The sequence below is a fragment of the Elgaria multicarinata genome, chromosome 9 (assembly GCF_023053635.1).
Source record: "Elgaria multicarinata webbii isolate HBS135686 ecotype San Diego chromosome 9, rElgMul1.1.pri, whole genome shotgun sequence".
NCBI lineage: Eukaryota > Metazoa > Chordata > Lepidosauria > Squamata > Anguidae > Elgaria > Elgaria multicarinata.
In genome coordinates, this window is record NC_086179.1 from 43,764,088 (window position 1) to 43,791,945 (window position 27,858).

At 38.6% G+C, this 27,858-nt stretch overlaps 1 protein-coding gene across 1 annotated transcript; it reads left to right on the forward strand.

Annotated features, from left to right (window-relative positions):
- Positions 1-527: 527 nt before the first annotated feature.
- CEP83 (centrosomal protein 83) lies at positions 528-26,251 on the forward strand. The gene is made up of 15 exons (XM_063134686.1): positions 528-847; positions 2,457-2,607; positions 5,737-5,829; positions 6,680-6,811; positions 8,031-8,282; positions 9,659-9,790; positions 16,575-16,689; positions 17,554-17,698; positions 18,125-18,274; positions 19,649-19,724; positions 21,204-21,361; positions 23,333-23,462; positions 24,288-24,391; positions 24,583-24,760; positions 25,576-26,251. Exons 1-15 carry the CDS (start codon positions 696-698, stop codon positions 25,765-25,767), a joined length of 2,160 nt encoding a protein of 719 aa, XP_062990756.1. The 5' UTR covers positions 528-695; the 3' UTR covers positions 25,768-26,251.
- The last annotated feature ends 1,607 nt before the right edge of the window (positions 26,252-27,858 follow it).

Consider the following 27,858-nt stretch of genomic DNA (forward strand, 5'->3'; position numbering starts at 1 on the left):
AAAAATAGCTCATCCTATGTCAAGCTGTGAGGTCTTCCTTTTTAAAATTATTTTTTCTTTCTCCAGACAAATGAAAAAATAATCGTTTGTTTACAGTATAATCTACTGACATTCTGCTGCTACTATTGATACATTAGTTTTAGTGCTAATAATGGCAGCGAACATTTTAACAAGAAATTAATGCGAAGTGTTAAATTTTATGGTGTCTGTTGCATGTATCATTAAACAGGATGCATTTTCATCAGAGGATATGGGAAAATTTAACTGGCTTTCACATAAAGCTTTAGAGTAAACACTGCCCTGGAGGAACAGATCTTTTCACCCAAAGGGACCTTCAACAGTATAAAACCAAAAAAAGTTTAGATAGTGGGGAATTACATGCAGTACTGTCAGATACTAATGTATTTGGTTTACTGAGTAAACTGAGATGGATTTGAGAACAAAATCCAAATAAAAATATATATTAATCAAAGATCTAAGTATTGTCAGATAAATAATGATGCTTTGCAATATGGATTCAAAGAAGAGCTTGTAAAATCATGAATACACCAGCAACTAATTGGGTGCTTTTCTGTTTGTACAGGTAATTTGGCCTCTGGGGATGTCCTCAGGCGAAAAAGCAGTCTCTATGACGGTGGCAGGCTTGTGCTGACAGCATTTTTACCTGATTGTCATCTCATTAACATTTAGTCAGAATGGATACTTTGCCGAATGTCCTTTCTCCCGTGGGTGGAAGCGGCGATCTTGTTGGCTCACAAACAGAAGTGCAAAAACTGTTAATTGATGAAAGAATGCGATGCGAACACCATAAAACCAATTACCAAACTCTAAAAGCAGAACATACAAGGTATGGTATGCTTCCTTTCTTTCTTTTTCACTTTGAGTAAAAGAGCTAAGAGTAGAAATTTTCCTATGCTATTTAAACACATGCTGACTTTCGGTAATGAAATGGCTTCAGTAATGAAAACCAAAGCTTTTTATAACTGAATTAGGTGCAGTGATTGTCATGTATTAAGGCAAATAGTGTTCCATTTCACTATATCTCTGCAAACGTTTTGGTGGCAATTTGCAGTACTTTGGTGAAAATAGCTGGATATGCATGCTAAGCCACACCATACAAAAAAAATTACCAATGGACCAGCTTGCAAGTGGTTGTGTTTTGGGAGACTATTGCGGTGTTATTGGCTTGTGTGAATTGGTCTTTAGTTTCTTGGGATATTTACTGTTTTGAAAAGGGTGCACAATAATTGAAGTGTCATTCTTTGTGTCTGTATACATTGCTGTGTCTTAGTGTTTCCAACAGGAAGAAAACAGTAAAACTGCTTCCCAGGCCAGAACATCTTTGTGGTCCCACTTCTCTTTTAATATTCCCCTAGTTGCCATACTTACTGTAACCTAGCCTTAGTGTGTGTAATGGAAATAATCGGGGATATGCTCCCATTTTTGCCTATATCTTTATTCCCTTCTTCCATTCCCTTTACTGTGTTGACTTTTGGTTAAATCTTCAGACTAGGGACTATCTTATACTTTGTAACGTGCACATAGATGGCACTATACAGATGCATGGAACTATACAAATATATAACAGTGCAATCTTAAGCATGCATTGAACATTGGGTTCAATGCAACATACCCTCAGGTAAGTGTAGATTGCAGTCAAAGTTTTTTAAATGGATACCCTTTTTTTTATACTGTTGTTTTTATGTTTCTGATGGTTTTTAAATTTTGTACACTTTTTAATGTTTACTGTTTTAACTTTTGTGAACCGCCCAGAGAGCTTCGGCTGTCGGGTGGTATATAAATGTAATAAATAAATAAATAAATAAATTACCAAAAAACGGTACACCGTAGTAAATATAATTAAATATCACATTACGCCAGTCCTTTTACAACTTCATTGGCTGCCAGTCCAGGTCCGGGCCCGATTCAAAGTGCTGGTATTGACATTTAAAGCCCTAAACGGTTTGGGGCCAGGTTATTTGAAGGAACGCCTCCTCCCATATGTACCTACCCGGACCTTAAGATCATCTACAGGGGCCCTTCTCCGTGAGCCCCTGCCAAAGGAAGTGAGGCAGGTGGCTACTAGGAGGAGGGCTTTCTCCGCTGTGGCACCCCGGTTGTGGAATGAGCTCCCCAGAGAGGTCCGCCTGGCGCCTACACTGTACTCCTTTCGTCGCCAGCTGAAGACCTTTTTATTCACTCAGTATTTTAACACTTAATTTTAACTTAAATTTAAATTATACTGTTTTAACTCTGTATTTTAACCTTATATCAATTTTGCTGCATGGTTTTATCCTGGTTGTGCTTTTTATATTGTATTTTGTATTTGTATTTTTAACTTGTTGGTTGTTTTATGATGATTTTAATTTTTGTGAACCGCCCAGAGAGCTTCGGCTATTGGGCGGTATAAAAATGTAATAAATAAATAAATAATAAATAAAATTTGTTTTTTGCAGGCTACTGGATGAATATACAAAATCACAAAATGAGCTCAAACAGCTGTTACATGAAAAGCAAACTGTTCATGATAAATTTCAGTTTCTACTTGCTGAACTCCGAGGGGAATTATTGGATAAAACTAGAGAAGTGGAGGAGTTAAAAATGCAGGTGAGGCCACAGTTCTTTCACCTAGGTCATCTTGCTCATACAGGAGCTTGGACTTGACCAATGGAAATTGTGACTTTTTTTCTTTGAACATAAAATCTCCACGCAATATTACAAACTCTTTTGAAACTCTGCTCGGTTTGTCTTGAAATCTGGGGTGGGAGGACTGCTGTCTAAAGAAGTCAAAAGCTCCCTTGGACTCATGGAACTAGTTCGTTGGTTCTTTGGAACATGGCCTGCAATTTTAGTAGTGGCCTGTAGGAAGCATCTTGTTCATGAGATGATTTTGTCTAACTAGTATTTTAGTCCAAGAGCCAGGAAGGTTATATTTACCCCACCGAGTGCAAAAGCTTAGTGAATATTTTTTGTTTATACATGACATAAGTGTCTCAGAAAAGTGAGTCTTACAAAATTCCAGTGGGGGTGGGGGGGCTGCGTGATGACATCATCAACATGGCTGCCATGCTATTATGTAGTTGCCACATTTAAATATGCATAACTTCTCACCCGTTTATGTTACAGAGATTATTATTTTCTTGAAATGTTTCAAATTTAATGACAAATATTTTTTGTAATTACACATTTTTGTTAACTCCATTAGTTTTGGAGATAATATCATTCGAATGTATAAAATCAGTGTTCACATTGGTTTTGTGTGACGTTTAACCATGATTTACTCAAAAACTATACAACTTTTGAAAGAATACTCAATAACAAAAAAGTTGCATTTTTTAATGAGGATTAAGAAAATGTATAATAACATGGGGTTTATCCCAACACTTACGGAATTATGAGTGATATCTTGTTATACGTCCACATTCTCAGGATTGTATGATTTTACAGTTTATCGTACAGGGCTTTCATTTCAAAAGCATCCACCCTAAATATCTCTCGATCTGATGCACAGATCATTTTGAACATGTTCAACCATGATTTTTACAGTTGAACATGTTCAAATGTTTTTTACAAAATTTCAAGCAGGACGAGTATGATATATTTAAAAAGACAATTTATTAGGCTGAATTGTTTTTAACCAATGTTTTTAAAATCTTCAACAAAAATTTACAATTTACAAAATAAAAACTATGTTCTGTGAGAAGGGTTAACAAATAAATTTCATCAGATGTCCTCTTCACTTTCATTGGAACTGGTATCATCACTGTCAAAATCACTTTTGTCTTCTTTTTCACTGTCCTCTTCTGTGGCCGTTTCAAGATTTTCAGGGAGTATTGGACCATCGTACCATTTTATATGGTACCTGCCATTTTCCAAGTACCAGCCGTGTTTACCAGGATCAAGGACGTTGTCAGGTTTTCTACAATCTGCTCATTTCCACAGCCATGACACTGAATTGCTTCTTTTAATTAGATGGAGGCAGCATTGTTGGGACAATCCCTTTAACTTTGGAGAATGCCTTAGACTGGATTTTAGGTGTTGTTTTCTTCATAAATAGACTGTATCTTACTTCACTATGAGGGTATCACAGCAAGTAGCTTCTCAGTGTGGTGATTCTTAAATCTTGGTTCATTAAGATCTGGCTGTGGCTAAGCCTGCAATCATGATCCAAAATCAAGAAAGAACTCGAAATCTCTTAATTTGCTTTGGATCATTCCACAGAGTTAGCCTACTTTGGAGCTGTTGGATACCAACTCGAAGGTTCAGGTATTGAACATATTCTTTCAGGGAGTGAAATTCTGGCATCTGGTTCAATACAAGGATTTCTCGGAGAAAAGCATTTCAACAGATGTAAACTAGTACACATCTTACTTTTCCTGTCTCTCGAAAGCTGCCTTTTCCAGAAGTTTATAGAACAACTACAAAACAGTACATTAGAAGAACTTCAAGATCAGGTGAAAAAACTAAATGATGACCTTTCTCAAGATATTTTGGGAATGTTTATTGAAAGCTCAAATATAAAGCAAGTGTATGATGAGTTCAATAAATTCAAAGCGAAAACAAGATCAGGATTTCACAGAAAAACAGCTCAGTTCTATCAACAGTACATTGATCTAATTAACATCTACAAATTCTTCAGAGCCTGTAGGACAAGTAACCTTGAAATGTTAACACAGATTTTATACATTCAAATGAAATTATCTCCAAAACTAATGGAGTTAACAAAAATGTGTAATTACAAAAAATATTTGTCATTAAATTTGAAACATTTCAGAAAAATAATAATCTCTGTAACATAAATGGGTGAGAAGTTATGCATATTTAAATGTAGAAACTACATAATAGCAGGGCAGCCATGTTGATGAAGTTATCACGCAGCCCCCCACCATTGGAATTTTGTAAGACTCACTTTTCTGAGACACTTACGTCATATATAAACAAAAATCATTCACTAAGCTTTTGCACTCTTCGGGTAAATAAATCCTGCTCTGGCTCCTGGACTATTTCTTAAGCAGAAATAATAAGAAATATTAAATCTGCCAAGTATTTGTATGCTTCCCAAAATACTGCCTCTGGTATCCTCACGACCCTCTTTCTCTACACAGGTAAAAAATAGTTGTAGCAGATTAGTAAAAAGCAAAGCTGTGAGAAGTATCTCAATTAGTCATAATTCAAGTCCTGTTAATTTCAGTGGATCTACTCTTATGTGTGACTAAATCGGGATCCAGCCCAATGACTTGATCAAGGGCACCCAGGAAACTTCATGGCTGAGTGGGGAGTTGAACTTGGATCTCCTGAGTCCTAGTCCCACATGCTGGCACTCAGCCAGACTATAGATACCTTGGACCAATTTTTATGTACTCTTAAGATCAGTCTTTGTGGCAGGAATTGTGCAGTCCAGTCCAGTACGTTTCTATGTGTAAGTGTGTTTATAGTTGCAGTCTTACTAAGTAGTTACCTTCTGCTTCAGTCAGTTTGGTAATTGCCCAGTGAATACAACCTTTTTGTAATGTCAGTAGTTGAACTAGGCCTGTATTTCCTTTGCTTATTGCTAGTTCTAGTATTTTTAAGAATATATGCAAGATAATAGAGTATTTCCAAATAGCGTACTTTCAGACATGCCAAATGTTTAAGCTGAACGTATATAGTCAGAAATGTTACTTATTTTAAAATACATATTCTTTGGTGCAACTGTTTGGTTATTTATTATGTATATCTGTTTCTGCTGACATGTAGGTAATAACTCCGCAGAAGCTGGAATTGCTGAAAGCACAAATACAGCATGATTTAGAAACACCTATGAGAGAACGCTTTCACAAGTTGGATGAAGTAAGTAGAAAGAAAAGCTTTTTATTAAGCGACACGTGACTAACCATACTTTTTCTTGAAAGTATTAAAATAGGCAGCTTGTCTCAATAGTTAAGGAGTTTTTACATTTAAAAAAATTAAAATATGTCTTCCTATCCATTGCTGCCAATTTTCATTGGCCAGGCTATGCCATTTAAAAATAGTTCTCTCTGTAATCCTGTTTGTGAGCTAAACCAAGGTTTTCTATTTTCCTCATGCAAATTGCTTTTTAGATTTCTGTTTTGCCTGCATGCCTCTCTTCAAAATCTCTCCTAATTTGTCAGTATCTGTGAAATCTGGTACCTAAACTGAACAAAATATTCTTAATGTCTTGCTGTTACTGAATAATTGTAATGCTGTGTTCTAAGTTTTTGTCTTGATCTTATTAGTTTCTCTACTGGTACAATGGCTCCTGTGGGCTAACAGAACGGGCTGATACTATGATCCCACACAGCAAAACCTTTTGGCCCGTAGCAATCACAGAGGCTGGTACAAATCTGTAGTAGCTGAAACTAGAAGTTTCTTGGCAAGTGGGTCGAGGCCAGCTCTGCCCCATTTTGCAGTAGCATGATTCGGTTGCAACTGCAATGGACATCAGCGAGCAGCATTCCCTACTGATGCTGCTGGAGCTTAAGCCAACCAACCAGCAGTACTGGGCTACCTAATATGATGCTTCAGTAAATATAGCATACAATACCATTAAGTACAACAATTCAAGATCGTTGACTCATGTTCAGTTTATACCTTAAATATTTCATTTTCCCATTTTGGGGGCATGTTTTTTGTTCTTCACATTGATTCAGCTCAGTCACACATGTTCTTTTTAATTTAGGAAGTAGAAAAATATAGAACAGAATATAACAAACTTCGTTATGAACATACTTTCCTCAAATCAGAGTTCGAGCATCAGAAAGAAGAGCATGCCCGAATTTTAGAAGAGAAAAAATTAAAATATGATTCTGAGGTAAGTCCTGATATAATAAAAACCTGAGCATTTTAATTTGGTTTAAATATAAAGTACTGCCTAAAATACATAAATAATATCTGAACAGTCTTAATTCAGGTCTTCAGTTTCACAAATCTTTTAAGAAATGGGAGGAAATTGATCAGTATACAACTTAAAGACCTGGTTCGCACATAATGACTACCCATGGGTTGTTGGGCCCATGTAAATGCAAGTGAGCTGCCTCCTGACCGCTCAACAACAAACCATGGTTAAAAATCTGGGTTGTTCCTCCCTTAAGAAAGCAGAAGCAGTGAATGGTTGGCTTGCTCACTCACACGTAGTCCTGATTATGCATGGTTTAAACCACACAAGAGTAGTTATGTGCAAACCAGGCCATAATCTGGTCCCACACATGTTTACTCAGATGTAAATCTTGGGCTTGCTCCCAAGTAAGTGTGCACTTACTCCCAAGTAACTGAACATTGGACTCCATCCTTACAATTGCAATCATTATGTAAATGGATTATTTTGTTCTACTGCTGTCCGTAATAAAGTGAAAATGCTTTCTGTTCTAGAAAATGTATTGACACATTTCCTGAGTGAAAATCTATCTCTAACGTTTTGTCCTAAATATGATGGAGGGCACTTAATTTCTGACACTTTTATGTTCTCTGACAGAAAAAGCCTGAAAAACTTGTGCCACTTTTATTAATACTATAATACTTTTATTAATACTTTTATTAAGATTATTTTCATTTTTGAACAGATATATTTAACAATTCACATCTCTTAATATTTCTGCGTCTATTGACTTCATTTGTGAAACAGCTACCTTTATAATGTAAAGTGTATATATTAATATATAAAGTCCGATCCAGTCCGAGTACAGGCTGATTGCCTGTGTGCAATGGATTCTTGTTCATGCCCTAACATGGTCACAAAGATGCACACATAGGTAGTGCAAAGAACCATTGCATGGAATGGGAGATCTGTGTGCATTTCCATCCAGTCCTCCATTTCTGTGCACCATACATGTTAGTCATACTGTGGAGCATAATAACTTGTATAGTTAGATGGGACTGTAGTAGGCATGTATGGAACTTGCATTCCATGCAAAGATGAAGGGATGGGGGAAACAGGGCTCTATTGAATCCTGTGGGATTCTGGCACACTTGAGCACTGTGACCACTTCCAGACTGGAATGGGCCCAAAGTGTTTTCTGTTCAACTACTAATAGGTAACAAGACTGGATAAAGATAAAGAAGAATTGCATAATCAGCTGCTTAGCATTGACCCTACAAGAGATAATAAGCGTGTGGAAACACTGTTAAGAGAGAAGGCCCAGCTACTACAGAAACTAAAGGGGTTAGAAGCCGAAGTAACAGAACTACGAGCCCAGAGAGAGAATTCTGGAATGCAAGCAGAAAATGTGCAAAGAATTCAAGTGCGACAGTTAGCTGAGATGCAAACTACGACGAGATCCCTAGAGGTAAGAAATTGTAATTGTCTAACTACTGGGCATGGTGTGTGGGTGTAGATGTAAGAGAGAATGTGAACAATCTGGCCATTGGCCTAAACTCACATTAGACTATCAGTGAATTGGCTCATGCTTGACTGTCTCTCCCTAATCAGGCTTTATTATTTATTTAGAATATTTTTTGATTGCCCCTTCAGTCAATGAGTGCTCAAGGTGATGCTCAATAAAAATGTGAAAATTATAATACATGAAAATACAAAAAGCTAAAAGATATTTTAAAATTAGTGGTTAATGATAAAACAGTGGCACTGAGTATTAAAAGCTCAGAAGAACAATGTCGTCTTCAACTATCTAAACTACACTAAGGAGGAGGCAAACTGAAACTAACCGGGGAGGGCGTCCCACAATGGGGGTGCTGCTATACAAAAGGACCTGTTAAGTTTTTAGGACAGGAAAAGAAAATAGGACACTTGACTGCTGTGCTGGATAGCTCAGGTTGGCTGCCAGCCCTCATTCTCAGTATTTTATAGCTATATAGTGTAGAGGGTAATCTGAAGAGTGTGAAAGAGAATCCCTAATTTTTGGGTGGCCCCATTTCGATTCCCAACTGATAGGCACTCAACCATACAAATTCGCTATTAGGAGAACCTGCAGTGTTGCAGCGTTGACCTCCACATTCCCAAGAGGACTGCTCCTAATCTGTACTCCAGACAGTCTGAAACATGAGTCTTTAAGTCCTATTCATATCTAGCAGGGAGAGGGGGAAAGAAAAAGAAACATCTCCCCCAAGGAGATGTCTCTGACTGGCCCGTAGGCCTAATCTGGCCCATGGTGGCTCTGCAAATGACTGATGGGGAGTTGCATCACCTCTGTGGGCCCCATCCCGCTGCCCTGCAAGCACCGCCCCTGCCAGGGGTTATGGAGGATGAGGATTCCGGCCGTTATTTCTCATCACAGATCGGAAATAACAGCAGGGCTTTCCCGTGCTGTCGCTTCACTGTCTGGGGGGCTTTCCTGACTGGGAATGAGAAGAGCAAAGGGGACTCAGCTGGCTTGGCTTCACTCTTCCCACCTCCTTCCTCCATTGTTGTTGTTTGATACTCTAATGCCTAAAATCTACTAGATTTACAAAAGATAGATTGGCCAGAGTGTGTTCCTTGCCAAAGAAGCTTTCAATTTAAAATACATTATGGTGAAATTTTATGTATGGACATACTCCAAGCAGATTTGAAGTTCAAAACCGTATTAAGACTGCAATACCAAACATACTTATTGGAAGTAAATCCCACTGATAGCAGCAGAACTTATTTTTGTCTAAACAGTCTTAGGATTGTAGTTCAAGAGCCACTTCCCTTATGCGAATTAAAATTCCCTTTCTTAATTTTAAGGCAGAAAAGCAATCTGTGAAGCTGCAGCTTGAGCGCATGGAAAGAGAACTGCAGTCGAGCAATGAGCAAAATACACTCTTAACGGGCAAGCTGCACAAAGCTGAGCGAGAGATCAATGTCTTGACTACAAAAGTAAGTAGTTTTTATGATGTCTAGGCCATATTTTCGGAGACGTTACAGGAAACATTATCACTAATTGTATTATTGGAGACAAACTGTCTTTGTTCTATTCATTTTTTTCCTCCCTTTTTTTAAATAGTTCTGTGTTTGAGAAGCCATATTCTTACTGTTCTTGGATTTTCCTGTTGGCATGAAAACATGCCTAGCATTTTGTTCTTCCTAAAGCAGTAATGACACCCACAAGCCACATTTAATAGCTGTTGTTGTTGTTGTTATGAATAAAAGAAGCTGCCTTAAGCCAGATCAGAAAGTTGGTTGGTGTAGCTCAGTATGGTCTAGTCAAAAGTCGGGTTCTTAGTTGAGGTGGTAAACTGTTTCTGGGCTGCCAGAATTGTGGCCTACTTGTGCCTCAGATCGCCTGTGATGTGCCCTCTGCATGTGATAACAGCGCATTTCTTATCAAGTATATTCTTCCTCCACCTCCATTGTTTGGGGCTGTGGAGGAACATTTAAAGCTGTCAGAAGGGACATGCTTGCAGGAAATCTATGCAGCCTAAAGGCGACTGAAAAGATAAGGGGTTAGGTCCATTTATCTAAGTTGGTTTCATGTTATTCCCATTGAAATCAATGTGAAAAGTTAGTTATGTGTTAAGTCTCATTTATTGCAACAGGAACTAAGTGTGAGGCAAGAGTTCACTGACTTAGAACGGGGCAGCCTGTACAACAGTGATACTGAGGAATGGTACGGGAGGCTAATCTGAGCAAAAAAAATTGTATTCCATATTGTGTTCTCCATTTCAACTTGCTAAATTTTATATTGTTTCATATTCTGATGGAATAATTTTTGAACATAATTGACAGATTATTGATCAGTAGATTTAATAGCCAGACCAGGAAAAATCCTATGTGCCATCTATCCAGGAAGTGACTTAGAAATATTTATTGATTCGTTCCTAAATTTGTTTCTAAATCATTTATTGTCCTAGAGCAGGGAACTCCACACATACCTCAGACATATAAATAGCTTAGAGAATTTGTTCTCATGTTCATTCTGTTTACTACCTGTCCATAGGGAAAATAAAAAATTGTGTTAAGGCAGAGGAGAAAAGGTAACGGGCAGAATTTAGCGTGGTGCTAATGTCCCCCTCCGATTCCTTTCCGCCCTGCCGTTCCACAAGTGGTGGGTCCTGCCATTTCCATTTCACAAGTGGGACCCACAGCTTACGCAAGGGAGATTCAGCACTTCCTAGGGGAAGCCCTGAAACAAGAGGGAACACTTGTTTCTGGAAGGAGGTTGGTTGGAAGAGCTCTCTTATGCGAGCTTCACCAAAATGCCTCTTTCTAGAAATGAGCATTTCCACTCATTTCAGCTTGCCCCGGAAGCGTTAAATTGCTATAGTGCAAGCAGTGGGGCTACTTGAGCAACAGAATTGGTGGAACATAAGAATCAGCAGGGATGTAAGCGTCCCGTGGCATTTCTGCCTCATATTTCTCATTTTAAGGAATGCAGGTCCCACCAATTCCTGGATAAGGAACAAACTGAGCAGCAAAAAGAATCAGAGCGCAGTCTTATAGAATTGCTACTCTATAGATGAAGGGCCCTGAAATCGGAGACTTCCTTCTATCCTAAATCGTAGCAGACAGGTAGAAACGACAGAAACATTTTCACTTCCCATTCCTGCTGTTATAGCATATTTAGCAAGACAGGCCTCTGAGCCCTTCTAGCTGACTTTTCTCTGTGGGCAGAAATGGAGAGGCTCATGGATCCATGTTTCTCCTGCCCCCTCCCCTAGTCCTGCCCCCTTTTCTCCCTCCTTGACCTTCTTTTGAGACTGCTGTTTGTCTTTGGAAGAGGAGCTGCCATGGAGGATTCCATAGTGGCTGCAAGGAGTGGAGGGGAATCCCTACTCTGATTTTCCCTTCGTGGGTCGTAAGTTATGTCTATGGCATCTTGGGGGGAGGGGTAGAAAACTGCAGTACCCTATGGCCCCTGTGACACCATCCCAGGAACCTTTGAATTGCTCAGCCCATTATTCTAACGTATAGCTGAAACTTTGCAGGAAGTGTATTGCTTATATCATCATTCTAAACTTATATGAAAGTGAGCCCCATTTATTCTGGAGTGAATTACAACTGAGCCTAAAATCTTTATGTATGCAGTACAATTTTACTAATATGTAACTGAGGGAGATCCCACACAGAACAAAAACTGGATAACCACAAAAGGGCTGTTGGAGATTGTACAAATGATAAACTGATCTCATTCCTGTAATAACGTTCACTCTGTAACATTGCTGCTCTAGATAAGTGAAGTGTGAGAAGCCAAAATTCATATGCTAAACAATGCTACATGACAAATGACTATAGGAGCCCACCTGTAGACCTATTTCATAAAGAAATATGAAAGATCCCTGATTGAATACTGAATTTAAAATAGAAGTATGGAAGTCAGTTAATATTTTGATAATATTCTTAACATAATTGTCTCCCACGTGGAGTGGAAAATGTGGAATGGTTCTCATTGAGAGAATTGTTTTTTAAAGTATAAAAAGTATTTTAAGTATTAAAAATGCATGAAATAAAAAATAGAATTATTATTTTTAAGCAAACTTGTCATATTGAGGAAAAACTTCCAGCCCCAGCTTAGCTTTTTCTTAAACAAAACAAAAATTGGATAGTTTGCCTTTTATTCTTGGCCTAGCAGAAAGCTGATCTAAGGGAGAAAAGGGATGAACAGGATTGTGTGGGGTTGTTGCTAAGGAAAGGCCCTAGGAGGGGAAAATATGTGAAAAGTAGATGCATGGGATGCATCATTAGGAGTGAGTCATTTGCAGGACCTTATGAGCCATATTTGAGAAAGGTCAAGCCACATCATGTGCTCCTCTAGAGAGAGCTGCCTTGTTCTTTGTGTATATATATGGTAATATTATTTGACCTCTAAAAATGAATCCAAAGATATTCCCTATCAGGCAATTTCAGACTGATTGACAGTGATTAGGCCTCATCTAGAGTATTCCATCCAGTTCTGGGCTCCACAATTCAAGAAGGATGCAGACAAGCTGGAGCGTGTTCAGAGGAGGGCAACCAGGATGATCAGGGGTCTGGAAACAAAGCCCTATGAAGAGAGACTGAAACAACTGGGCATGTTAAGCCTGGAGAAGAGAAGATTTAGAGGAGACATGATAGCACTCTTCAAGTACTTAAAAGGTTGTCATGCAGAGGAGGGCCAGGATCTCTTCTCGATCCTCCCAGAGTGCAGGACACGGAATAATGGGCTGAAGTTAAAGGAAGCCAGATTCCAGCCGGACATCAGGAAAAACTTCCTGACTGTTAGAGCAGTACGACAATGGAACCAGTTACCTAGGGAGATTGTGGGCTCTCCCACACTAGAGGCCTTCAAGAGGCAGCTGGACAACCATCTGTCAGGGATGCTTTAGGGTGGATTCCTGCATTGAGCAGAGGATTGGACTCGATGGCCTTATAGGCCCCTTCCAACTCTACTGTTCTATGATTAAAAATGGTTTAGGCCACAACCCTATTCATGTTTAGACAGAAAAAAGTCTAAAAAAGAAAAAAGTTGGCATTTTTAAAGTGGTTTCATTGATGACAATTAGTGGAATATGAAGGGATGTGCTCAATCCTTGCAATGCATAAACAATTTATTAAATTTATACCAAATACAGCTACTTTAAAAAAAAACACCAGCCATCCAAAATGGTACCGTAGTTACATATTAAATATATATATGATTCTTAACCTTTTGAATTTTCCACACATTAACAGGTTGTGATTACATTTGACATTGTAAATGGTTTACAAGAGCTTTTCTTTAGCTACTTAATTCTTACCAACCGTGTAATTACTGTACTAGAAGAGCTTAAACTATAGAATACTTCAGTTCAAACAACAATTGTCTTTAGTGTTTTGATTTTCAGTCGAAAACCTAGAGGGATTTTTTTTAATGAGGCAAGGCAGACAGGTACATATAGATGCATTTAATTTTAAATTGTATTAGATTTGTAAGGAAGCATGTTGCAATTTCTGTTCCAAAGATAGCCATGTGCAAAGCTAGTGGGGTGACAGAAAAGATGGGTGGTGGCGGCAGCAGTCATAATACTGGGCTGATGACTTAATGAGGTAGTTAAGACTAGCACTTTTCTAGCATGAAGACAAACGTTGCTGAGGTGACAGATTGCCTTGAAGAGGTGTAAACGTTGTGAAAATAACAAAGTGGTTGCATCTGGATGACTATTTAAAAGTGCTCATAGAACACTGTAAAATATATAGACAACAGCTTTATGATTACCGAGTTTAGTATAGCATTTTATCTAATCTGCAACACAATTTATTGGAATGGGCCCGACATATGTCCCAGGAATGCTCATAATTGAAAGTAAACGTAAGTGTGAGTACTGGTTACATAATATACATATTAGAAATGAGGCTGACAGAATGAAACTGTCACTGATTTGAATGCTAAATCTAATTAGGCTCACTTCATATAGCATTCAGTTAATGGAGTTTTCATATGAGATTGCCCTTCTGTGTATGAATGCAAGCAAACAAGCCCTGGTTCAAATAAAAAGTTCTATGTATGAGGAGGCATCCCATCAAGCATAGAATGTGTCAGGACCACATCTGCTTCAGTTATTGGTTAGTGATGGTTCTGATTTATAATCTCTGTAAATGTACAAAATGGCAAATCACAGTGTGCTAAATTTATTAGCATTAGTTTGAAGTTTAACCAAGAATTCTCAAAGAATATTTGTGGTGTGTGTGTCACTGATTTGAATGCTAAATCTAATTGGTCCCAATTCGTATACCCTTCAAGTGAAAGTAATTTTCATATTATATTGCCTTTCTTCTGTGTATGAATGTGGCAAATGTTCATGGAGGCACATCTCAGTTTCCACTTGGCCTACAAGAATAGGTTTTGCTTTTGTTCCTTCACTACTGCTCCTCAGGGCTTGTATTATGCGAAGACACTTCAGAGCAGATTGAATCTGGAACTTACACATGTGAGATGAGACCACCCAGGGCCAGGCAGGAGTCTCCCTTATACTGACAGAGTCTTTATAAGAAGGAATTCTCCTGCTGATCTTAAAGTGTGGGCAAGTTAATATGGGTGAAGGCAGTCCTTCAAGTAATTTGCTCTTAAACCACTTAAAGCTTTAAAGGTCAAAGCCAGCACTTTAAATTGGACTCAAAACATGCCAGTAAGCAGTCAGCTGGCACAGTATAGGCATTATGATCAAATTGTCTTGCCCCCACCAACACTTGGGAGGTTGCATGCTGTACCAGCTGACGTTTCTGGATTGTCTTCAAATGCATCCCCATGTACAGTGCATTACACTAATCCCACCTGGACATCATATGTGCGTTGATAACCAAAGCAAGGTCCATCCCCTCTCCAGATAGGGCCGCAGCTGGTGTACCAGCTTAAGATGGTAAATGCACTTGTGGACAGTACAGCAGACACTATTATCTTCAAGACACTTTTTCCCCAGTTCCGCAGTGCAGAGTCCAGGAGGACTCCCAGACTTTATTGCATTTATATCCTGGCTTTTTTCCTCCAAGGAACCCAAGGCAGCATACATAATCCTCCTCTCCATTTTATCCTCACAACAACAACCCTGTGAGGTGGGTTGTGCTGAGAGTCTGTGACTGCCTCAAACTCACCCAGTGGGTTTCCATGACCAAGTGGGGACTAGAACCGGATCTCCCAACTCCCAGTCCAACCCTTTAGCCACTACACCATACTCTTATTTTAGGGCGAGTACAACCCATCTAAGACCAGTTGTACTCCATCCAGAGTAGCTGGTTTCTAAACCCATAGTACCTCCATCTTGTCTGGATTGTTTCAGCTCGTTTACCATCATCCATCCCAAAACACCCTCCAGGTTAATGAGTTCGACAACCTGCCTGGTAAGTGTAGATGGATGAGAAGAAGAACTGAGTATTATCTGCATACTGATGGCACTTCAGCCCAACCTCCTGATGACTTTCCCCAGCAGTTTTATGTAGATGTTAAAAAGCATGTGGAACAGAATAGAGCCTTGTGGCACCCCAAAGGTCATGGGATGGAACAAAAGTGCCCCAGCATGACTTTCTAAAACTGCTGCTCCAGAAAGGACTGGACCCACTTTAAAACTGTGCCTCCCAGCCAAATCCAGATAAACAATCCAGGATGATATCATGATCAATGATATCAAAAGTTTCTTAGAGGGCCAGAAGAATCAACAGGGTTGCATGCCACCCATTCAGTCATCAACCAGGGTGGCCAAGGCTGTTTCCATCCCAAACTCAGGTCTGAAACCTAATTAGGCTGGATCTAAATAGTCAGATTTATTCAACACTGCTTGGACAGGGAGATCCTGTTGCATGAGCAGAAGTCCTAATGTGCCAGGGAATTTCCACTTGCACAGCATTAGATCCAATACACTGAAAGTTCTTTATTTTTTTTTATTTATTTATTTATATAGCACCATCAATGTACATGGTGCTGTACAGAGTAAAACAGTAGAATGCCACTTTACCCATCCAGATTGAGCCTGACCTTGTTTCGTAAGGGGAGATTTTGCTGGTGGCTGTGTTCTGTCCTCTTAACTTCTCTCTCAATCAGTATTAAGGTGGGTTCATTTTATACTAATTATTTTCTTAGTAACAGTCATGGAGGAAACAGCACTAACAGCAAAATATGAGGAAACTGGTATCTGATCTTACCCTCCTGTAAGAAGAAAAAAAATCTAAAAGCTGGTCTGAAGGAAACTAAAAATTGATACCATGTTTTCTATAGGTTCAAGAACTTAAACATTCACACAAGTTAGAAATAACAAACATCAAGCTGGAAACTGCAAGAGCAAAGAGTGAACTAGAAAGAGAAAGAAACAAGATTCAAAGTGAAATGGATGGTAAAACGTGATTACTTAAGCAATTTGTTATAGCTTCCAACTATAAATACAGAATTGTATTTTGGGATAACAATGACTGCAATCTAATAACGAAGTGTTCCTGTGCAACAATTATGTATGGCAGGGAGGATTGTTTCCTTTATTTCACTGGAAAACATTTCATTTTAATGATTCATGTTAAATAAATTGCCATGCATTTTGGTCAAACAATCCCAGTCTCCCCAGCTATTTGCTCACATGAACAAACATAAGAAGGTATCTAAGGTAATCATAGATACAGTTGGCAGTAATTCCTGAATTCAGAGGTGGGTGGGTGGGTGACTTCTGCCTGACTTGTGAATATTTCTTTTACTTTCTAGTGTGATCTTTCTCTAGGGTTACAGCATTTTAATGAAAAGGCATATGTATTTTTGATGACTTCCCACATTGCAGTTCTCATACATGTGATATGTGTGAACCCTCCCATGAATTAGAATTGCAATTTTGTAAGCATCCATCTATGATCATTTATACTGGCATATTTCCACTAATGCCAGTATAAGTGGTGTGTACTTATATGGGAGTAAGTGTCAGTGAAAACAGTGCAGTTTACTTCTGAATAAACCTGTGTATGATTGCTTTGCTAAAGGTTCTTACTATTGCCTGGACCAAGTTCTAGATCAATTAAATTGAAGTCCTACTGATCTTTATAAGGCTTTATAAGGCTCCTCCAAAGCTACACTTGAGTAATTTCAGCTAGTTGCACTTGAATGTGGGGCAATGGAGGGTGGGCTCAGTAAATGATTGACAGATTCTTCTTAATGATTTTCCGTGCTTTTAAATAATATAATTAGAAGTGCTAACTTTATAAATGTATAAAAACAGGGTTATGCTCAGATAATGAAATACTTAAGACGACACTTGAAAGGCACAAAGTCCTTTCAATAGAAAAGGATCGTGAATTAGTACGCAAAGTACAAGCTGCAAGAGAGGAAGGCTTCCAAAAACTTGCAGCATTACAGGAGGAAAAGTAAGTATGTTTGTTGCTTTCTTGTCCCATTCTTAAAAAGTGTTAAAAACCATTCCTATATCATAGAAATTGTAAATTCCATTCCAGCTATAAAATTGCTGCTGATGAGGTGCTTTTAAAAAGGTATCTCATTTATTGCTGCCATATCATGAAATCACTCTTTCCCTATCCAGGGAAGCTTCTTTATTAATTGTTCCTGGCTATGTCCTCTGTGGAAGGCATCTTGCACAGTTTTTGTTGTAACCACAGAATACTGAGGTAGGAGAAGTGCTCACAGCACAGAAGAAGTTATGTATGTGCTGTGGTGACTGTGTGGCCTTTATTGAGTGGAATGGCTACCTGGGCTGGTAATGATTTAAATGATATACATGTGACCAATAAAAACCCACTGGTTTTCACAGCTATAAATATTGCATAATATTTCAGGTTAGAATTTGAGACCAAATTAGCTGAACTAGAAAAAAACAAAGTGGAGCAAGATGCTCAGAGACAATCAGAAAAGGATCAGTATGAAGAGAAGTTATCGGCTATGCAGTTGACAGAAGAGTCCAGCAGAAGGGAAATTCAGAATCTTAGGTATTGTGAAGTGATTTTAATTCTATTTAGGAATATAAGTTTTTATCTTTTTAGCAGAACCTCATGCTCTCTTCACAAATCTGCATAGAACAAGAACACAAACCTTGGCATTTAGCTGCTTATGTTAAGCAGAATATGCTTTCTTTCCACAAAACTGAGTTTCCAGAAGTGTGTATATTTGAAAAACCTTGTTTGGTAGTATTTCTTCGTCCATTCAAGCATGATGTATATGCCCAAGAACATAGAAGTTCTTGGAACTTCTATGATTGTCTACAGTTCGAATAATAAGGAAACTTGAAACCTCCAATAATGATGAAGCTAGATCATACATTATAAAATACTATGAAGAAAACATTTTAAATTATATTTGATTAAATTTGATCCAAACATAATATATACTCAGACGTTTCTTTGAAACAATTTCCAGTGCATGCTTTGCCATCCCCATTTCATTCCCCAATGCCCTCCCTCTTCTTTCCTTCAATCTTGTCCTTACTGTTTCAACTGTCTGTAAAAAAAACTTTTTTATGTCTTTTAAAAAGTTGGATCTCGTTATGAACTTTTAATATATTCAACTACACACATAGATCATAACCAGCACTTTGAATTTTGCTCAGAAAAGTACGGTAGCTAGTGAGAGTGTTGTAACAGCTTCTTGTGACCAGCCCCAGTCAACAGTCTGGCTGCAGCATTCTGGACCAGTTCAAGTTCCCAAACACAGCTCTATGTGGAGCATGTTACAGTAATCCAGATGGCATATAAGGCTTAGTTGAGCAAGGCCTAGCTGGACTTCCAGGTTCAGGACTGAATTCAGGAACACACCCAAAATGTGAACTTGAGTCTTCAAAAGGAGTGTAATCCATCTAGTGCAGGTTGAATACTTATCGAAAGGGGTTTTGGAGGTGGGGGTGGCAAAATAAAATATTTTTAATTTTGTGGGATTGGGGGAGGGGTGCATGTTGCCCACTCTTGCTCTTCATTATTACCTTTTCAGTGGTGGGCCCACCACTGGCAGCCGTTAATGCCTCAGCTCCAGAAAGCTGATGTAAGGTGGCAGAAAATCCTTGGGAGAAAATGCTGAGTCAGGGACCTGATTTTGCAACAAGCCCAGTGCTGTTTGGTCCCAAGAGTCTTTCTGGAGCAGCCAGACCTGCAGCGGAATGGCACAGCGTACTCAGTTTGCTTGGGCAGGTGGTGCCTTTATCCTCTCTTAGCAGAGATTCCTTCCTTTGTGTTGGAAATTTATTTTTGTTGTTCAGTTCCATGTTTCACCTTTTACCAGATTTTGCTTAGTTTGAAGATATTAATGTAGTGTAGACATTTATTTTGTTTTTAGAGAAACATTTCAAAATTCCAAATTGTATTGATTTGTAGGCTAAAGCTTCAACTGCATGTTTCTAATTCTGAGGAGCTAGAAAGACAGAAAAGTGAGAATGCAAATCTAAAGCAGGTAAGAATCTGGTGTCAAGCCCTTTCAGCTTCCAAAAACAGATTATTAGTCCATCCTGCTTTAATTTGTAGCAGTTCCTATTGAAACCAATAGATGTTAAGGATTTTATTTTCCAAAGTGTTTCACATTTTGGACTTAATAGTTTCAAATGCTATCTGTCCATTTCAAGAACCAAAGAGAAGCCTGTGCCCATCACCGGTCAAAATGCTTCTGGGACATTTACAAGCAGGGTGTGAAGGCAGTTTCGCTCCCCTGTTTCCCAGTACCATCTTATATTGATGTTGCCGCTGAACACAGTGGCCTGTTCAGCTATCAGGGCAGATAGCTGTTGATAGTCCTATTTGCCTTAGCCCTATTGCATGAGGGAAGAGAGGGTGGAGATGTTCATTGGCCTTGCCCCATCTTTCACATTTCCAATAGCCCCATCCTGAATTGGGGCTGAACAAGTTGGGTGCTGTACTCATAATCAGGTTTCTAGGCTGTGCAGAAAACCTATACAAGTACAACAGCCTCCCCACTGTAAAAGTTTAGCCCCAGTGTGTGGAGGGCTGTAGGGCAGGGCGATTGGGAACATGTCAGAGGGACAGGACCAAGAAGCACGTCCTTCTCTTCCCACTGCCCCCACGATGCAGAACACCTGAGAGGGAATGCACAAATAGGGCTCATGAAATACTTTTTCTTCATCTTGTGGCAACATCTTTATATTTTGCACGAAGAAGTACTTACTTTTGTCTGCCCTACTGCCAGTCAGTTCCTTTGGGTGACCCCGAATTCTAAAGTTATGAAAGGGGGGAAATGCTCTTCCACTCTCTTCACACCATTAGTGTAATGAGATCAGAATCTTTTACATCTATTTATATTGTGAACTTCGTAGAGTTTCATTTCTTTTTACCAGCGCATTAGTTTCCTTCCATGCATTCTGAAACTTGACCATTTAGCCTCTCTCTATTTTTCTTTTTCAAACAGCTACTGGTTATGAAAGTAATTCCTGCTCATGTTAACTAAACTGGTTTAAGAGGCATTGGTAGAGAAATGTAATCCTCCTTATAGTCCATGCAGACATTACTCATGTGTAGAAGCTTCACCAAAGGTGCTTCAGCGGATTGAGACCCCTGACCCCTATCTTAGAAAGCTCCTTTGCATGTTCAGCTGGATCCGCATAGGCACCTCTTTACAGATGCCTGCACTAAACATGTGGCTGTCGATTGAGAGGGTCTGTTGTGCATGCAAGGCCAGGGCCAGCATCATGGCCCTAGTCCCTGTTATCTGTGTGTATCTTCTATTGGTAACTGATGACTGTTTAGCTCGTCTACATCTGTGTGGTGTGATTGTCTCAACCTTTAGAGCTTGGGCAAACGATTTTTCATTGATTACTTCAATAAAATACATCTGTAAACCGCTCAGAGAGCCCTGGCTATGGGAGTGGTATATATGTGCAATAAATAAATAAATAAATAAATAAATACATTTCTTCTGCAGCACATCCATGATTTGCAGCTCCAAGTGGCTTCACTTTCACAGTCAGAAAATGATTTGCTGGACTCCAGTCAGAAACTCAAGGAAATGCTGGAGAGATTAAAACATGAATGTCGGAATGCACGAAGTCAAGCAGAGAGGGCTCAGTTAGATTCAGAGAAGTATGATTTCTTCCTTAATCTGGTGCTGCTGTCACATCTCTTGCCATAAGAAAGCCAAAGTATATGGAGAATATATGATCCTAGATATTTATCTTGAGTTCATCTGCCTGTAATTTGAATGTTCTTTGTTATGATAGATTTAAAATGTGTATTGATTGTGCTTGGGTTTCACTTCTTATTTGAAAGTACTGATACCAAGTCTGCAATTTTATGTACACTTACATGAGAGTACACCCCATTGGATACAATGGGACTTACTTCTGAGTAAACATGTATTGATTGGGTTGTGCTGAACATTAAGAAGAGATAGGGTTGGGGAGGAAAGTGGACACGCTGCTTTTCTTTCTTGTTCTCACTATTTGACATTGCTGTTTTAGCTGTCCCATACATACTTCTTCCAACAAAATACTTCTTAGTGGCGCCTTATCACATATTCAGCTGTGAATCACTAAGTGATGTATATGAATGTGCAGCTCTGTCCTTAGTCATCCATTTCAGGATGATAGCTTAATTAAGTATTTATAGTGAGCACTTAAGAATCTTTGATACACTGTTATTTCTGGAAGTTAACTTTAAAAAAACCCTTATTGACTTAAAAAGACCCTTTTATATAATAGCAGCATATACACATCCCATTTCTACACACAATAAAATTTAGGTGTGGGCAGTTCACATGGGCAGCATTTCAGCTGAAAATTCTTTCATATTGTAGAGTGATTTTAATGCATCTGACCCCTTAGAACTTCTTAGTTTGTTCTTCGTGCCTCTTGTTCCAAGGAGTCTAGATAAAAGTATTCCACATAGATAAATGTGGTACATTAATAGAAATGTCACAGAATTTTGAGTGAAATTCATTTTCTGGGAAGAAGGAATGCTTTTTTTTAAATACAGATTCAGTATCTGTTAGTGTTTGTTTGCTGCCAGTGGTGGCAGCGGTTCTTCCACCCAGATCGGTGAGTGTGCAAGTGGTGGCGGTGATGAGGAACACTTGGGGCATTGGAATCTGCCTGAGGATGCTAAGACTGATCTCATTTGCTGTAGAATCTTGGAGAGAAACAACACATGATACTTCATTACTAATTCAATTGTAATAGACTCTCCTGTCTTTGTCCTGCTTCCTTCACCTCAGATTTTGGTTTTAATCCATGTTTTGGACCCATAATCTTTACTTGCAGGATTTACTTTTATGCCACTGTAAATGGCAACCTTTTAAATACGGTTCTTGATTTACTGAGCCCAGTGGAAGAGCAAGAAGTACACACCTGCAGAAGAGCCTATCCTATGTGACTGCAGGAGTCGCTGCTCTGAGTGTGCCTCTCGATTGGGAAGAGGACAAGCCCAGATCAATGACTCATACAGGTACATAACAAGGAAGCTTTTCTAACAGCAACAGATGAATCTAGTGTACCTTAGTTGCAAGAAACCGCAGATTCGCCTACTGTAAGTGTAGGTGGAAAGGAGACAAGGGCAGTGCTCATACAGAGATGCATCAGACAACCTTCAGAAACATATTCATAGCTCAGTGGTAGAGCCCATACTCTGGATGCAAGAGATCCCAGTAATAGAAGGGTCAAGTAGCCGTGTGCCTGAGAATGCTGGAGGGCTGCTACCACTGGGCTAAATAGACAATCTGACCTGATATAAGGCAGAGTACTTTGGGCTGACAGGAGCCTTTAATTATTTAAATGAATTCATTTCATATAGCACGCACAGAGGGATGCCCCAACACCGTTTTGGACTTGCTGATTTAGCACTTCAAATTCTGCACTTCACAGTTCAACACTTTTATTGAGGAACTGTTAAGATACAAACCCTTTAGGTCTGTCTGGGCTTTATCCATCCACATGTGGCATACTCTTCACCTTAGAGTGAGAAATAACATTGGCAATAATATCTGTGGTGATTAACCATGTACAATCTTTCTGATAAGTGGACTTGATCTGCAAGGCAGCCATTACTTTCCCCCCCTAGGAATTTGGAAGACAAGCGTGTAGAATGGCTAGAAGAAAAGCATAAACTTATTCAGCGCATCACAGAGATAGAAGAGAAGAATAACCAAATAAAGGAAAAATTGCATCGAGCAGCAGTTACTCAGAAAAAGGCATGTCACTCACAACTTATTTCTCAGGGAACATTTTCATTCTGGGGTAGATTAATTATGTTTCTACATCTTGGTTCTAATTGTAACCAACAGAATGCCTTAATCTGTACAACAAAATAATATCTATTACCAAAATCTCAGGCTTTTAAATTGATAAGAGAGATTATGGTAGATTCAAGAAATAACACAGGCCAAATTGTTACTTTAAAAAACCTACTTGTTTGTGGATAATTATTAACTTTTACATACCAAAAGCAATGTTTTTTACAAAGATTTTCATAACCCAAGTTATTTCTGAAGTACTGCAGAGTACTATCCACCTCTTTCCTTCTCTCTTGCACACTAAAGCAAGTAACAGGGAATTTGAAAGGCAGAGAACAGGAAGAAGTGGAAAGCTTTCTGCAGCTACTTGATGTCCTTGTAGGGGTCACTGATAATTTTCTTGTTCTTTCTCATCCTCTCTTCCAAACACACCTTTTCAGTGCTACTCAATGCTTGCTTTGTTCCTACTAGCCTTTCTCAGGGTTATTTTTGCAAATGATATATGTGATAAGTAAAAATAACTTTCTCTTAATTCCAAAGTTATATGCTGCCTCTCTCCAAAACACAAATGTTGCTAATGTGTGATACTTTATACTCTTGTTTTTTCCTATAGTGAGAGAATGGATTTGTTCAGTATTCTTTCAACTTCTGTCCTCTGGAGAGTTTGTGTGCTTTGATAATTTGGGAGCCCAACCAGAGCAAATGGGGCAGAAACTGCAATGCTACATGCAAGGTTGGCAGTCAGTCAGTGTTTCTCTAAATATATGTGTGTTTTGTTTACAGAGAAAGACACTTAATGATAATAAGCAAAAGAAATTGCTGAAGAAGATAGAACTCTTAGAAGCCAAGAGAGAAGAACTGGAAACGGAAAATCAAGTGTTAAATAGGTATAAATAGCTGCTGCTTGGTCTTGAATTGCATTATGTTACATATATGTTATTATAAGTTAGCATTGCACACTAAATTATTTGCTACCTCATTTGAGGTGGTGGTTTTTGGCTGTTTGTAGAAAACAACATAATATTTTAAAATCTTGTGCTGCAGTTCCCAGTGAATTATCTTTTATTGGTTATTTCAGGCAGAATGTTCCCTTTGAAGAACATATTCGCCTTCAGAAAAGACTAAAGGACTTGCAGCGTAGACATAATGAATTCCGCAGGTTAATTCTGTTTCCCAATATCCCAACACTGAATCCAGTCAGCTTATTATCTTCAACTTTGATTCCTGGACCAGAGCCATCCTTTCATCTCCTTCAGGTAGGTGACATGACACATAGAAATCCACAGAGATGGTTAAATGTGATAATAGGAATAAAATAAGCTTGTAATAGTCAGTTGTTGGAAACTGAAAAATGAAATGAATATGTTTCTGAAAGTTTTGGATGTGAAAATCATATAAAACAATTTCCAAAGTAGGTTGAGGGAGGGAATAGATTTCAGCCATAGACCTCGAATGCAAAGATCTACCATAGGCCTAGCTAGTGAGAGTTTTGACTACATTTTTTTTAAAGTAGCAGAGCCCTGTGCCATGTCAATAATCGCTCCTGAAAATCTGTTTCAAAAGTGGTTTGCCATGTGACATGGACAGCTGCTGTTCAGGAACCAGAACCCCAAGACCCCCCTGCTTGTGCAGAGAATTAGTTGCAGTGTTCTTTTGATCGTTGCCTTATTATGATCTTAACCTCTTATGATTTCTGTTCATTCAATGAGGTCTTATCTGAACTTTTGCAGTTAAGCTATATAAGAACCTCATGATCTTGCAGGAAATCTCCTAGTGGACCAGTACCATATGCAAATAAGCTGCGGCTGGCAATATAGTTTCAAGGTGGTCTTCAGGGCTGATTAAGTTGGCTATTGCATCCAAGACCATCTCCTTCAAGTGTGTGATTCTTGCTTCTATAGCAGAGTATGTTATTCAAAGCCAGAAAGACACGAGCACAGCGGATTGCCTTTTCCATAGTTGACACTTCTGTAACATGTTTAAAAATGAAAGTGTTATCACAGGATATATCTATAAACATTGCTAAATATAATGTGTCCTTTTCTCCTTTGATTTGCTTCTTCATTTCAAGGAGGAACAGCATCAAAGAGAGCTTTCTCTGCTTCGCAAGCGCCTGGAAGAACTAGAAACCACACAGAGAAAACAGTTGCGAGAGCTTGGTGCCTCTAATGAGCGAGCTCAGTCGGTAGTAAGTCCTGACTCTAATTCCGATAGAAAAAGGCTTGTGGAAGAGTATGATCTACCATCTGGGGATGCCAAATAAAAGTTACACTCTAGAGCACTAGATACTTCCCATCCTTTGCCAAAAACACTTACACTTAGAGGTGCCTTGAAGTACAGGAAAGGTCTAAATATATTTTGTATCTTTTTGTATTTTTTTAATATATTTTTTAAACAACATATGACTCGAGTAAAATTAATGTGAAGGGGGGAATCTAATTTTAGATTATAAGAGATCATGTTGCACTAAAACAAAATTCTAACAAGACCTTTATCGAGCATCAGCTTTTTGGAAAAATCCCTTGGAAGATTCCCATTCACCAGTTTGATATATCAAGTTTTCCATCTTTCATCAATGCTGTGACTTTGAGGCTGGCATCATGCAATTGAAAATACTAAAATAATTCAAAACTAAAGTATATCTTTACTTGAACTCTGTCAACGTTTGTTGTGAAGACAGGTGAAATTTTGGGATTATGATTTATGCAATTATCTTTATAAAGAAATTTATTACCTGCACTTTAATACAATATTATGGATTATCAAGACAAATAATCAATCCTTTAAAATGTTTATTAGTGAAATATGAAGTATGAATATGATTTTACCTTTATTCAGAGATAATTCTTTGTGTTGCAATTCAGAGTTTTGTTAACTGTGATTACATCTATTTATTATAATATATTTTTGTAAAATCAACTTCCTTGTTGTGTGTGTGTGGTTTTGTTTTGTTTTGTTTTAATTGCAGCAGTGGTCAGAAAGTACTAGTTTGGGATCAGTGGATTTTCTTTATCTAGGGTGCTTTCACTTCTGCCCAAGTGCATCTGATTGCCATCCTAATAATTTACCTAATTACTTTCTCTCCCCTCCCCGCAGTTCTTTTTCTTCATGTACAGTGGCAATGTGCACAGAAGGAACCCTGACTTTTTTGTGATGGCACATGTGTTGAACATTGTTCAGTGTTTCATACTATTCACGTCATATTTATCCATTTCTTGGTTCTCTGCCTCAACTATCATCCAATCCAAGGAAATCCAAACATCCATGTAGTGCATTTTAGGGATAGTTTTGGACTGGGTGATTTCTTTTTTGATATGTCAGCAAGTAACTGAATCTAGGAAGCAAGTAGAAAATACACTCTAGTCCTGTCCCAACTTAAATCTTCCGTTGAAGAACCTGACGTCTGGGGGATGGAGAGATCACCTCAGATCCTGGGCCACTTTAGACAAGAAGTCACAGGTAAGCAAATTCTCTGATTTCTTTACATGCAGCCTATGATTTGAATGCCAAAGTGCCATATACTTTGATGGGACTGTATAAATAAAGATGTTTTATTCAGGCAGACCTTTGGCATGTAAGCTGGTCTGCTGCTGAAGGTTTTTAGTTGGTTGGGTGGTATCCCTTTTATTGTGTTTTTGATTTTTAGTGGATTTGTTTTTGTTTTAATTAAATTTTTGTTTTAATCTCTATTTTATTATTGTTAGCTGGACTGAGCACCAATTTTTGTGGAAAGGTGGGATATTAATTAAATGCAAATAAATTATACATAAAATTTCCCCAAAAGGCATCAGGAAACTGCACCTGGGGGTCAGTCTAGCTTTGCTTTTCATGTACTATGCTAACAAATTATCTTGCACTAGAGTAAACTACTTTAGCATGACAGTACTACTGTTAGCTGGTGCACTGATTTCTCTGGGAAATTGGTGCACCAGCTAATGCTATTGGCATTGCTCTAGAATAGTTTAGACTGGTGCAACATAATTTGTTAGTTGCATCCCATTAGATACTGTCCCATGTGTCCACTAGAATAATTTGGCTGTGAGCAGCATTTCTGATTAATATAAGGCTAATAGGCTCATGTCCTCTTGAGCAGGTTATCAATAGCGATGGGGAGTTCTAGCCCAACTTGGAACATCAGGCTCATTCCAGAAATAGCATGGCATGTGGACATAGTGGTAACCAAGCTATGTCTCATAGTTCTTCAAACAGTATGTAGTTAAATTATGGAACTCACTACCACAAGATGTAGTGATGGCCACCAATTTGGATGACTTTAAAAGGGGGTTGGATACATTCCTGGAGGCAAAGGCCATCAATGGCTGCTAGCCCTGATGGTTGTGTGCTATCTCCAGTA